The 14989-nt window shown below is 40.5% G+C and overlaps 1 protein-coding gene across 1 annotated transcript in view; it reads left to right on the top strand.

Annotated features, from left to right (window-relative positions):
* Window positions 1-7234, top strand: part of LOC117501399 (zinc finger protein 516-like) — a 33623-nt gene extending 26389 nt beyond the window's left edge. Inside the window, exons 3-5 of the mRNA XM_034160276.1 lie at window positions 2754-3998; window positions 4306-4370; window positions 7188-7234. Coding sequence (XP_034016167.1) covers window positions 2754-3998; window positions 4306-4370; window positions 7188-7214 — 1337 coding nt within the window. The 3' untranslated portion in view covers window positions 7215-7234. The remainder of the gene's footprint in view (window positions 1-2753; window positions 3999-4305; window positions 4371-7187) is intronic.
* Window positions 7235-14989: the final 7755 nt, after the last annotated feature.

The following is a 14989-nucleotide window of genomic DNA, read 5'->3' as shown; positions in this document are numbered from 1 at the left end:
GACAGATGTGTATGACCCACGTGAATGTTTTGACCCCCCCTCAGCCCAGTCTCTAAGGGCGGGCGTTTGTGTTTTGACCGTTTGGGGCAGTCTCTCTGCTGATGCTCACTCGAGCCGCAGACAAAGCACTCCCCACGGACCAGCCTCCTCTGTCTGAATGCGGCCCTGCTCGTGTCCCTAGCACCGTCAGCAGGGGGAACTGTAGCCACACGGAGCGCTGTGGCTGTGGAGCGTGGGGAAGACGGCTCCCTTTCGGACCCGGGAGGAAGAGGGATGGCTTGTGCCTGACCATGCCCTTCGCCTCGCTCCCGTCGGCGTTCTTCTAACCGGTTGTCCAACCGTATAACCAAATCGATAAGCTCAGCCAAATCCCGCGGTTCCTCCTTAGCCACCAGGTGCTCCTTCAGGACTGACGACAGTCCGTTTATGAAGGTGGCGCCCCTGTCTCATTGACAGCAGCACGGTAGACGCGGTTTCGCCTCTGTTAGGGTGATCAAAAACGGTCCTGAGCTCCCTCACAAACCCAGTATAAGTGGTAAGGAGCCGTGAACCTTGCTCCCAAAGCGCTGTAGCCCAAGCGCGTGCCTCACCCCGAAGCAAATTAATCAGGTAAGCCACCTTGCTGGAGTCAGATGCGTACATCACGGGACGTTGTGCAAAGACGAGCGAACACTGCATAAGAAAGTCCGCGCACGTCTCCACACAACCTCCGTACGGCTCTGGGGGGCTTATGTATGCTTCAGGGGATGGTGGGGGGGGGTCGTTGAATGACCAGTGGAATGTCTGTATTCGGCACCGGGTCGGCAGGAGGAGGAGCTGCAGCAGCGCCCTGAGCGCGCTCTTCCACCTGCGCGGTGAGAGCCTCCATCCTGCGATTAAGGATGACATTTTGCTCGGTCATCAGGTCCATCCGAGCGGTAAAGGCGGTGAGGATATGCTGCAACTCACCAATCACGCCTCCAGCCGACGCCTATGCACCCTGCTCTTCCATTGGCTGTCCAACAGATGGTTGACGCCCCTCGGGATCCGTCACGGTGGCCGAGATATCCTGTTGGGGAAAGTGTAGTGACACGGACCCACAACAGGGGGCGCAAATGAACAGTCAATAGATGAGCCCAAAGGTAACAATTTAATGTTGTGAATGTGCACAACGACTATACAGACAATCTCAGAATATGATAGCAGTCAATACACAAAGGTGACGTGTGGGCAGGCTCAAGGATAGAAGACGTCTGTCCTGAGAAGAGCCGGAACCACACGATTTCCGCCGCCACCGAACCTGGTGAATACTGGAGCCGCCAAGTCCCGAATTCCCAGGTGATCACCGTCTCCGACTGTCGGATCTGGTACTGCTGGTGAGGAGCACAAACAGTGAGATGTGGGTGTGTGCACACCCAGTAACAAAAACAGTCAGAAGGTGGAAAGTCACCTCCACCTCTAATCACACACTCGTGCAGCTCCTGTTAACAACTTATCTGGTTGGAGTGTGAAGTGAAGCCGTCGCTGATCACACCAAACGCCAATCCCACAGATAAGGAAACACTTACAGGAAAACAGCTGCAAAGAAGTTCAGACTATTAGTCAGTGTTTTCAGTTCAGCAGAGAATTACCTTCACAGGTAGATGATATCTCGGCAATGAGGTGGAGATGATGTCCGGGTTTTATGGAGTAGTATGATGAAGCGTAGATGGGTGACAGCTGTCATGAGATAATGAGTGACAGCTGTCACCCCCGGCTGTGTCCATGGCGGCAGCGCCCTCTCGTGCCTGAAGCCCGCACTTCAGGCAGGGCGCCCTCTGGTGGTGGGCCAGCAGTACCTCCTCTTCTGGCGGCCCACACAACAATATCAATGGATGGCTGATTAGAGTGAGGAGTTGGAGTCTTAAGTTTGTGATGGTCCTGCCTTAACATTAAGATCTATACTATGACTTTATGAACTCATCATCTGGACCCAAAAATGTCAAACTTGTTGATTCAGTTATCTCAACAGTGACATTCATGTTTGTTGGAAGCCTGACCAATGAGGTCAAGAGACATCCGGGAGGAGCTTGTGTGGCAATGAGATTGCTGAACTGAGGTGTTTGGTGATGCTGATATTTCTGCAGAAATAAATAAATAAATAAATAAAAAATTAAGGTCCAAGTCTTCATGGTACTTGTGCTTCTACACCAATTGTATAGTTGGGAGGCATGACGAGTGATCTAAGGCAGCGACTGGACATCTTTCGTACTAGGTCTCTCCAGAGAATCCTTAGGTATACAACTGGAATGACTTTGCATCATATGAGCAGTTAATACTTGCATTGTGAGGGAATGTTACCAATGATACTGCCATGTGTAGCACTTCCCTGATGCTGAGGACTCGAACTAGAGGAAATGGTCAAAGAGAAATCCATGTATCACCTGGCCATGGCAGGTAGATGGTTTCATTCAGGAGGTGGGGATGGACCAGAGGTTTAACCTGAGTGGATGCCACTCAGGACCTAGGGCAGTTCTGTACTGCAGGGTCTGTGGCAACCTGCTGCTCCAGGGTATGCGCCCATGTCTGACCTGGCAGAAATTAAGTTCTATTCCAAAAGTTGCTGTGATTGACATGAGTTGCCCTTTTTGCAAAGCCTGATGACCTCAAACATTTAACACTAATTTTCTGGCCTGTTCTTAGTTAAATAAAGGTTAAATAAAATAAAATAAAATTTGTATTTTGTGGGTTTTAATGCATATTTTACAGCTGTTTTTTTTTTTTCACATCAACAGATAAAAAGCCATATCTCTGTGAGCACTGTGATTTCCAAACAGTGGATGCCTCACTTCTCAGGTCTCACATGCACAAGCAGCACCAGGATGGTCCAAACCTCTACAGCAAGAAGAATGCCAGTTTGAACAGCCATACTCAAGGTCGTTCCAAAGCAGCCAGATATATGGAGTACCTCAAAAACAGGAGTGGGTTACTTCGTAAGCCATATTGGACTACTTACACAATCCCATCTGGAATGGTGTCAGAGTTAAACATTAAAATAGAAAAGTCAAATGACAATGAAGTTGAAATGCAGGGGTCACCCACCAGTGATCTCCTCAATTTGTCTGTGTTACCTGCAAGTGAAAGAGGAGAAGGTTCTGTGTCAAAAACAGAGAGCCTAGTGAAACAACAGTGCCAATACTGTTCCCATGCCACAAACTACCCAGAGGTGTTGTGGATTCATCAGCGAGTTGCACATAGAGTGGATGGCACCAGCTCCCTTGCACCCAAATGGGCACCTGGCACCAATTTCTTCAAGAGTTCAAAGACTGGTGCAACCCAGTGGAGAAGCACAGGACCTCCACCGTTTCTTGAAGGCAAGGACTGTCCAGCGTTACCTGCTCCAAGAAGTCAGCGCACACAGCCACCTGATTTCACCCCACACAGCAGCAGCACCAGCAAAACGCCAACTCTCAAGACCCAACCAGGTGTCACAAAGTCCAAGCACAGTACACGGTGTTCAGATGGGACAAAATCTAGTAGGAGGGTGGGACCCCTATCTCAAAAGAAGTCAGGTGAACAAGTGTTGGCCGTAGAAGGAGGGAGTAAGAGCTCCAGTACCCAAGAAAGTCCATCAAGCAGTATCCCACACTTCCAGAAAACATGCAGTCCCAAACACAGAGTCCACAGAGGTGCAGCAGAAGGAAGCTTCCCACAGGAAGGTCTGGGTTTTATGTTGACCAGGAACTGTAGTGGAACTTCTTCCAGTGCAACTGCAGATAGACTTCAAGCCTGCAGACAGACATGTGACTCCCCCTCAGGTCCTAAGGGTCCTGATCTTTGGACTGCGATGAACATGTGGGGACTACATGGAGGAAAAGCACTTTTTGAACCCTTCCTTTATTCTCAGGAAAATAGTAAACCATCAGGAGAAATACCAATGGACAGTAATGTTTTGAATTTCTTGAAAAACTATAGTTCTCATGATGTAGCTTCACTTTACCAGTACTGGAGGTTTGTCGATCCCAGGTTTGATCCACAAGGTATGAAACTTTGATTTTTTTTTTATTCAAACCCTTTATGGCTAGAAAATTATAAACTATCAGCAAAATTAACAGTGAAAACCAAATGTGACAAAAAAAAAAAAAAAAAAAGTGATAGCAAAAATGTAACATAATTCCCTGAAACTGACACACACACAATGAGGTGTTACCATTTACACTGTTGGATGAATTATTAAAAAAAAAAAGCCCCCCAAAAAACTGTAGACCATTGTGATGAGGTTTGGTAAACCTCAAAATGAGTCAAGAAGGATATATTAATGCTCTTTCATATTCTTATTTTTTACAGTAATGTTACAGCTAAATGGACATTTAGGAAATGAAGTTCCATCCTCTTCTGATACTTCCAAACAAGTAAGTTTTTTTTTTGCAGCAGCAGCTGTATGCAGTGCCATATTATTGTTGGTCAATATATTTACAAGAAATGTGATGATTTTTAAGTTTAATATTTGAAACCTGAAGTCATACGCACCATGCATGTACAGTAAAACTCACCGAAACCGTCATCACATAAACTGGATATTCACACTCACGGGACAAAAGCAAAAGTCCCAGTGCTTTAAAATGGTTTTCCATGTAATAAGCACCACAAATACTGGATTTTGTATAACAGATTTTCGCTCACATCGGACAAAATGTCCTGTCTGATCGTAATGCGTTTTCATTAAAAACCCCTCGCATGTACTGGACAGAGCAGTCTGGACATGCCCAGTAACAGAGGTATGAAATTAAGTTCAGCACTGACACTCGCCAATTTGAGGAAAGTGAGTACTGTATTTCCTTGATTAAAAGCCCAGACATGTATTTTTTTAAACCGTGGTCAGACCCGGTGCCTAAACGAGGTAGGCGATTATTAACAAAATGCTTCTTTCTGCCTGCACTGCAATATGATGTTAAGTTTCACACATATCCCTGGGTGTGGTGAACCAAAGAGCCCTCTGTGTGGCTGCGAACCCATGCACCTGCTACATGATGAAGACCGCAAGGACTGTGATTTGTCACTTTTACATTTTCACTCCTTCCTCTCCCGTCATATTTTAATCATTTTTGCAGTGCGCCCACCGATTGCATTTTGATCATGGATCAAATATGTTTGGCAGAAAAGTCTGCAAACTTTACAACATGGAGTCAGAAAAAGATGCTCAAATGACCTGCAATTCATGGAGGGAAATTGTACGTGCCATATCGTTGGTTTGGAGGTTGATGATTGTATGAAGAAGAGCTCATTGAGTGACAAATTGATGCAGAAAAAGCCGCTGTTCCTGCGGCAAAATGCAATAAGATACGACAGAGACCTTTAAAAGGGTCACGTGCAGGTCAACGTCATTGCATGGCTACAGTGTTAAGCCACCTTGACACTTAAATGAATTTGATCCCAACACTGCTGCACAATTCGTCGTGCCAGTCCCAACGAATTTCATTTGTGCAATGGAAATGAAAAGTCTTTGTCCCGCTGCACACCATGTTTTGTCCTGCTGGATGCCACTTTATATAAAATAATCATTTCGTAGCTGATGACCCATTTACTCTCAGAACTTGGCTGATAAAACCATTCTCTCATCGCTCCCAGAATCACAGAGAAAGTATCTACCGTTGCAGTTGTAATGGACTGGCAAAACAGTTGCATTTTCATTCCTTCTTATGAGTTAGATAATGTATTATGTTTATTATAGATGTAACGGGTGATTCTTTAACTACGGGCACTATTGGCCTTGTAAATGTAATTTCCACCACACCATTGCCTTACAATATAAAGCGCCTTGGGGCAACTGTTTGTTGTGATTTGGCGCTATATACATGTGCTCTGATGTCACTGTTTATCTCCGTAGAAACTACCCAAACAATCTTTCATGCAAACTGTTTAGGGACATTACAGTGTTGTGGTGGAAATTACGGCAATAGTGTGGGACAACTACATTTTGTTTAAAAAAAATCACAACAGTTGTATGACATTGAATACCCCAATTATGTTTTGATTATTTTACTGATATTTTATTCAGAGATATTTTAAAACATTATAAAAAACGTTTCTTTACCATTCATTTTTATCATTGAAGATCAAAAGTCTGGGTGTGGGACAAGCACAAAACGGCAATATTTGCATATAATGATGCTGAAAAAAGATGAAAAAGTCATCATAAACTACTAGAACAAATTTCTTAACACACTTTCATTGTAAAGCTAACTATAAAAGTGTGAAATTTCCCCTTTTTTCTGTTTTTCATACAATATGATCAAAGGACATAAGTGCCCGTAGTCAAAGAATCACCCTAACATCTTGTGATAATCATTCAGATGCCCAGCGTGCAATGAAATGCATTGACACGCAGTGTTTTTGAATAGGTTGCGTAACGTTCAGGATTAGTTCACAAAATTAATGCATGCCAGACGTTTTGAACATTTCAAAATTTTGTTTGCGCACTGGTATGCAGCCGTGCACAGTTCATGCTCAATTTACAACAGTTTTTTACACACTACGGGAATCAAATTTATGCAAGTGTCAAGGCACCTTTACGGAGTTGCAGAAGCATGAATCAGGTTTTAGGATTTTAAGGTACTACTTCACATCTGACTTAGAAAAAAGAGTGACTCGACCAAATGTAATTGTTTTAATGCACATAATGTCCTGTGCTTATTTAAGGCAGGTGTTTATTTTTTCATGCAAAGTTTTGACCTGGCAATTAAATGAGACAGGCCTCATTCAATGTGAGGCGATTACTCAAGGAAATGCGTAAGTCTAATTGGTGCTGGGGATTCCCTGTAGATCATTTGGTGCATCCTGACTGTAACTAATCTGTTACGTACATATAATAGATTTTGTCCATTTTAGACATATAACGTATTTTGTCCGTTTTATACATATTGTGGATTTTGATAACAATTTGCAAAATTCACTGGTCCACCAGAATGGGAGTTTCGCTGTATTGCTATATAGATGACACACGACTTTTCCTTGAAAATCAGAGCTACTTGTCGATGCAGAGAACAAGCACATTATGGAGTTTGCAGACAACAATTTGATGTAATTTTCTTAATTTCATCTCTGAAATATGTTTTGTATAGACCTTTGGAAGAGGTTATTATTTTAGCTTAATTATTAAATAGTTAGAAGAGTCACATTAGTGCTCCTCTAGCACATTAACTGTTGAGCCTCTGACTCATCTTCCACAGGTGACCAGCAACTCCAAGTCATCCTGAGGATGTCTTCACACAGGAATACTGCTGAACAAAAACGCCCTGCTGCCGTTCAGAAAACCTGCCATAACTGCACCAGGACAGAGGGACGGGATAATCCGCAATATATGCACAAGCAATAAGATGGACTCATGTGAAGAGGACTCTTGTGCATGCTGATGTTATACTGTAGATCTGTTAGACATCAAAACACACAAATTGAGACATGTTTATTCAAATTAGACAGATTATTATTATTATTATTAGTCCAATTGTTCTAGTGGAAAGTTAATATATAGCTAATAAGGACGTAGACACTTACTGGGTTATTCATTAATTTGGAAATAAACATTAATGCAATCTGTTTAAGAGACATCAAATCCAAATCAGAATGTCAATGAAGAAATTCAGAAATATTTCAAATGGTTTAAACAGCTGTTACCTGAACATTTTGCAGTCACCTTTACCTGTGCATAGAAAACATTCATTTTTTCAATGTTCCATTCAACGAACCTTGTTGAATGGAACTTTTCATCTTTCACAGAATCAAATTTTCTTTCCATTGCACAAATGAAAAACATTCATTATTTGTTTTATATAACACCTAAGATAGATCCTTGTCATTTGATATTCTATTTATAAACAAGAGAAATGGGACTTGCATTTTGGTGTTTGTCACTGGTCCTTTGACGTCAAGAGGTTCCAAACAGTTCAGCCCAAACTTTAAATAGCAGTCCAATCCAATCCAAAATTGTTCTCAGCCAACTTTCAAAAACAGTCAGGTAGTTCAAAAACAATCCCAATGATGTAGTCTGTACCTGATGCTGTGCAAAAACCAACCTTGCTATGTTTGTTTTTAAGATGAGCGGCATCTCCGCTAGTGTGCGCTTGCTGTCGTCACAGCGTGCAATCGCACAAAACGTATGGAACCAAAATTGCACCGTAAATGGAACACAATGGCAAATGGTACGGATAATCCATATCATGTGACATACAAACCACCAATCAAATGACAAGGATCTATTTAGGCGTTGTATAAAAACAGCTGTCAGCACAACTGTCACAATGACTAAATATAGACAAATATAGAAGGCTGTTCAGTTTTAAGTGCAAATTCACAGGATTATTCTCAAAGTAACATGAGTTTTTTCCTTATAATTCTGAGATCTTTGACCAGATCATTGGAATTTAAATGAAAAAATGACCTGACACGGGTACACTGACACCTGTGATACCTAATGTTTTTAAATTTTGTGAGAGTTGGTTTATTCTGTTCAGGATCCACTAAACCTTTTCACAAATTGGCAAAGCACAAACTTTCCCCACCATTATTATGCTCTATGCACTGAGTTAAATGTGACCAAAAAGAACTTACCACCCAGCTCACTTTTGAAGAATAAGGATTCACTGGTTAATTACAGTCATTTATATAATTAGCATGAGATCACAAGGGTGGATTGGTTTCAGTGGAACAACTGATTATTCAGCTGGCTTTGTCCACATTTGTGTAGTCATTTGCTCCACAATAACTGACATTTAACTACAAGTCTTGGATGCTCATCTGCACATCTGCCATCGATGTGTTATACTGACTTCTAAGTTGCACCACTGGTTTCATTGCCCCAAATATGTAGGTCACTTGAATCATAATCATATGTAAAGTAGGACTCAATATATTGAGGAGTTAGTACATGAAAGTTAGTGTTAAGAAACAAAGAAAAAAGATTGCTACCATAATGAATTCCAGGAAAATTAAATCCTGCATTTTTAGATTTGTTAAACTGAAATTTTCAAAACTGTACTGTTTTCCTGATTCCCTGCAAAATTGAGCAAACTCAGCTGTTGTCAGTGTGAGGAACAAGATTATTCTTCTGGCCTCTTAGTTTACAGCACAAATAGCACCAAATGAATCAAAATGAAATGAATCAACAAAGTACCATCACATTGTTATTTTGCATTTTATGTTTGACTACTCCGATATCTATGTTAGATACCATGGTCTATATCCATGAATTTATCAGTGGCAAATCCATAATTATGGCCAAACTAAAGATCCAAAATGACCAAACCACTACTGTGAGGAAACTTGAATATTTGCTTGAATCATTGCTTACAAATGGCAGCCAGTCTGTCCTATTGTGTCAAACCAGCCAATGGACAATTAAATGTTTTGTACAGGTGTTTCCTCTTAGGTTTTACTTTTTTATATTACAATTTGTACCTTTGTCCAGTCAAACCAAAACACTACTACTTAAACATTTGTGTTTTCCCTCACACTGTGGTAGCCATGTCGTGATTTCATTCTTGACCCTTGACATTAGCGCAAATTTGATCCCTGCACTGGCACGCAATTCGGCGTGCCAGTTTGTGTCATCATATGGTACACTTGAAAAGCCACCTTGATACTTGCACAAATTTGAATTCTTCACTGACACGCAATCTTGCATGCCAATGAGTAAACTCAGCGTAAATTGTGAGGTCCTGCATGCAATGACGCATTGATGTACAGTGTTTGGAAGTAGGTTACGCAATGTTCAGGACTAGTTCACGCAAGTGGCACGAAATTTATGTGTGCCAGAAATTTGGAACATCTCAAAATTTTCTATGTGCACTGGCACACAGCCTCGCAGTTTACAACAAGTTTACTCATTAGCACGCAATCTTGCACACCAATGAGGGGATCAAATTTGTGCAAGTGTCAAGTCGGTTTTAGATGTAGAATTAAGTTTTTTACTGATGTGGCCCTGACTTACCTTTGCCAGAGAAAACAAAATCTCCTTCATATTGAAAAGAGACTGAAAATTACCTTTTTTTCCTTGTTTTTTTAAAGGCGGAATTCATGTGCATTTGTTTTCATATGAATCATATTTGCACATTATTTGTTTCTATGTTTTGAGGCAATGTATTAGTTTCTGATAGGAAAAAAAAAGATGTCTATGCATTTGTACCAGTCATACTGTCTGTGTACACCCCCCTCCCATCCCCCCAAAAAAGCCATCAAGTTGTGTATGTTTGAACAATTTTGTTATTACAATTTATTTAAATTCAGGCATTGACGTGTTTGGAAATATGTTCCTACAAATATTGTAAACGATAGTTAATCTTCTTTAGTTTTTCCTAAGATTCAAATATGGATACTCCTCAGTACTTGACATTTTGTAGAAAAAAAGTGTAAGTAAAAATATGAGTTTTAAAACAAAATAAATGTCTGCACTTCAGGACAGCTGAAACAGAATAGATGGATAAGAATGATGCAGATATTATGAAGCATGTGACGTTATTGTCCTCAGAGCTGTTTGGAAATGTGCTCCTGCAGAAGGTTCACCTAAAGCTGAGTTCTCATTGGGTTCAACTTGACATTTTTGTCATTACATTTTTGTAGATATGATTCATTATTTATATTTTCTATGAATTTTGAATATTTACTGTAAAACTCACAAAAATGAGTTTGGTTCATATTATGTTTTCTTATAATAGTGTTGTTACCCCCCCCCCCCCCCCCCCCCAAAGAAAAAAACCCAGTGAAGTTCCAACCCCATATTGTCAGTCCTTCACACTGGCCCAGAATGTTCTCTTAGACCATTCACAGTAGAACATAAAAATCACTTGTAAAACTTGCTAAGACTTAACTGGAATATTTGTAGAATTTATCTGAAAGTTAATAGGTCACTGGGTGTCATAAAAAAATTAAAGCTGGGAGAAAATATGCTTAAACCTACTGCTGCCCTCCCCTTAAGGTCCATCCTGGGGAGAAATTTTGCAGCTGTCAGTTGTCATGTCCTGGAAGGTGCAAGGTAAAGAGTACAGAATAGAAGGGCTTCTTAAAGAACAACTAACAGGTCTCTGAGAACCAGAATTCTAGGCAATAAAATACTTATTTCATGCAATAAAATACAAATTAATTATTTAAAAATCAAACAATGTGACTTTCTGAATCTTTTTTAGAGTCTTTCTCCCACAGTTGAAGTGTACCTACGATACAAATTACAGACCTCTTCATTCTTTTAGGTGGGAAAACTTGTAAAATCAACAGTGGATCAAATACTTGTTTGCCTCACTAGATACTTAAGTGGGAAACATTTTCTTATGTTTCTTAAATTTTTTTTCAATTAAAATAAATCGGACATGAAAAACTGGGTGGATAAAACAGGTAGGGTCATGTTTAAATTTCATATTTTTAATTTCTTTTCATCAGTAGCAAGCAAAACCCTGGTACATCCTTCTTTGTGAGCTGTCTTGCTGTCATGAACCAATCAAAAAAATAAATAGAGAAAAAGAGACAATGATAACAGCTCATTCTTCTGGCAATTCTTTCTGGTTGCTGTCATCACCCCTGCCATCCCCTCATTACCCCATCCCCGTAGAGACGGTGCCTGCTCCCAGACCACCAATAACCAGCAAAAATCTATTTAAGCATAAAAATTCAAAAAGAAAAAAGAATATAGCACCTTCAATTGCACCACAGACTAAAACAGTTAAATGTGGTCTATTAAACATTAGGTCTCTCTCTTCTAAGTCCCTGTTGGTAAATTATATAATAATTGATCAACATATTGATTTATTCTGCCTTACAGAAACCTGGTTACAGCAGGATGAATATGTTAGTTTAAATGAGTCAACACCCCCGAGTCACACTAACTGTCAGAATGCTCTTAGCACGGGCCGGGGCGGAGGATTAGCAGCAATCTTCCATTCCAGCTTATTAATTAATCAAAAACCCAGACAGAGCTTTAATTCATTTGAAAGCTTGACTCTTAGTCTTGTCCATCCAAATTGGAAGTCCCAAAAACCAGTTTTATTTGTTATTATCTATCGTCCACCTGGTCGTTACTGTGAGTTTCTCTGTGAATTTTCAGACCTTTTGTCTGACTTAGTGCTTAGCTCAGATAAGATAATTATAGTGGGCGATTTTAACATCCACACAGATGCTGAGAATGACAGCCTCAGCACTGCATTTAATCTATTATTAGACTCTATTGGCTTTGCTCAAAAAGTAAATGAGTCCACCCACCACTTTAATCATATCTTAGATCTTGTTCTGACTTATGGTATGGAAATAGAAGACTTAACAGTATTCCCTGAAAACTCCCTTCTGTCTGATCATTTCTTAATAACATTTACATTTACTCTGATGGACTACCCAGCAGTGGGGAATAAGTTTCATTACACTAGAAGTCTTTCAGAAAGCGCTGTAACTAGGTTTAAGGATATGACTCCTTCTTTATGTTCTCTAATGCCATATACCAACACAGTGCAGAGTAGCTACCTAAACTCTGTAAGTGAGATAGAGTATCTCGTCAGTAGTTTTACATCCTCATTGAAGACAACTTTGGATGCTGTAGCTCCTCTAAAAAAGAGAGCTTTAAATCAGAAGTGCCTGACTCCGTGGTATAACTCACAAACTCGTAGCTTAAAGCAGATAACCCGTAAGTTGGAGAGGAAATGGCGTCTCACTAACTTAGAAGATCTTCACTTAGCCTGGAAAAAGAGTCTGTTGCTCTATAAAAAAGCCCTCCGTAAAGCTAGGACATCTTTCTACTCATCACTAATTGAAGAAAATAAGAACAACCCCAGGTTTCTTTTCAGCACTGTAGCCAGGCTGACAAAGAGTCAGAGCTCTATTGAACTGAGTATTCCATTAACTTTAACTAGTAATGACTTCATGACTTTCTTTGCTAACAAAATTTTAACTATTAGAGAAAAAATTACTCATAACCATCCCAAAGACGTATCGTTATCTTTGGCTGCTTTCAGTGATGCCGGTATTTGGTTAGACTCTTTCTCTCCGATTGTTCTGTCTGAGTTATTTTCATTAGTTACTTCATCCAAACCATCAACATGTTTATTAGATCCCATTCCTACCAGGCTGCTCAAGGAAGCCCTACCATTATTTAATGCTTCGATCTTAAATATGATCAATCTATCTTTGTTAGTTGGCTATGTACCACAGGCTTTTAAGGTGGCAGTAATTAAACCATTGCTTAAAAAGCCATCACTTGACCCAGCTATCTTAGCTAATTATAGGCCAATCTCCAACCTTCCTTTTCTCTCAAAAATTCTTGAAAGGGTAGTTGTAAAACAGCTAACTGATCATCTGCAGAGGAATGGTCTATTTGAAGAGTTTCAGTCAGGTTTTAGAATTCATCATAGTACAGAAACAGCATTAGTGAAGGTTACAAATGATCTTCTTATGGCCTCGGACAGTGGACTCATCTCTGTGCTTGTTCTGTTAGACCTCAGTGCTGCTTTTGATACTGTTGACCATAAAATTTTATTACAGAGATTAGAGCATGCCATAGGTATTAAAGGCACTGCGCTGCGGTGGTTTGAATCATATTTGTCTAATAGATTACAATTTGTTCATGTAAATGGGGAATCTTCTTCACAGACTAAAGTTAATTATGGAGTTCCACAAGGTTCTGTGCTAGGACCAATTTTATTCACTTTATACATGCTTCCCTTAGGCAGTATTATTAGAAGGTATTGCTTAAATTTTCATTGTTACGCAGATGATACCCAGCTTTATCTATCCATGAAGCCAGAGGACACACACCAATTAGCTAAACTGCAGGATTGTCTTACAGACATAAAGACATGGATGACCTCTAATTTCCTGCTTTTAAACTCAGATAAAACTGAAGTTATTGTACTTGGCCCCACAAATCTTAGAAACATGGTGTCTAACCAGATCCTTACTGTGGATGGCATTACCCTGACCTCTAGTAATACTGTGAGAAATCTTGGAGTCATTTTTGATCAGGATATGTCATTCAAAGCGCATATTAAACAAATATGTAGGACTGCTTTTTTGCATTTACGCAATATCTCTAAAATCAGAAAGGTCTTGTCTCAGAGTGATGCTGAAAAACTAATTCATGCATTTATTTCCTCTAGGCTGGACTACTGTAATTCATTATTATCAGGTTGTCCTAAAAGTTCCCTAAAAAGCCTTCAGTTAATTCAAAATGCTGCAGCTAGAGTACTGACGGGGACTAGAAGGAGAGAGCATATCTCACCCATATTGGCCTCTCTTCATTGGCTTCCTGTTAATTCTAGAATAGAATTTAAAATTCTTCTTCTTACTTATAAGGTTTTGAATAATCAGGTCCCATCTTATCTTAGGGACCTCGTAGTACCATATCACCCCAATAGAGCGCTTCACTCTCAGACTGCAGGCTTACTTGTAGTTCCTAGGGTTTGTAAGAGTAGAATGGGAGGCAGAGCCTTCAGCTTTCAGGCTCCTCTCCTGTGGAACCAGCTCCCAATTCAGATCAGGGAGACAGACACCCTCTCTACTTTTAAGATTAGGCTTAAAACTTTCCTTTTTGCTAAAGCTTATAGTTAGGGCTGGATCAGGTGACCCTGAACCATCCCTTAGTTATGCTGCTATAGACGTAGACTGCTGGGGGGTTCCCATGATGCACTGTTTCCTTCTCTTTTTGCTCTGTATGCACCACTCTGCATTTAATCATTAGTGATCGATCTCTGCTCCCCTCCACAGCATGTCTTTTTCCTGGTTCTCTCCCTCAGCCCCAACCAGTCCCAGCAGAGGACTGCCCCTCCCTGGGCCTGGTTCTGCTGGAGGTTTCTTCCTGTTAAAAGGGAGTTTTTCCTTCCCACTGTAGCCAAGTGCTTGCTCACAGGGGGTCGTTTTTGACCGTTGGGGTTTTACATAATTATTGTATGGCCTTGCCTTACAATATAAAGCGCCTTGGGGCAACTGTTTGTTGTGATTTGGCGCTATATAAAAAAATTGATTGATTGATTGATTGATTGATCACTGACTTCAAGTTCTTTTT

This window comes from Thalassophryne amazonica, chromosome 20 (genome assembly GCF_902500255.1).
Source record: "Thalassophryne amazonica chromosome 20, fThaAma1.1, whole genome shotgun sequence".
In the NCBI taxonomy this organism is placed as follows: domain Eukaryota; kingdom Metazoa; phylum Chordata; class Actinopteri; order Batrachoidiformes; family Batrachoididae; genus Thalassophryne; species Thalassophryne amazonica.
This window is presented reverse-complemented; position numbering and strand designations above follow the sequence as displayed.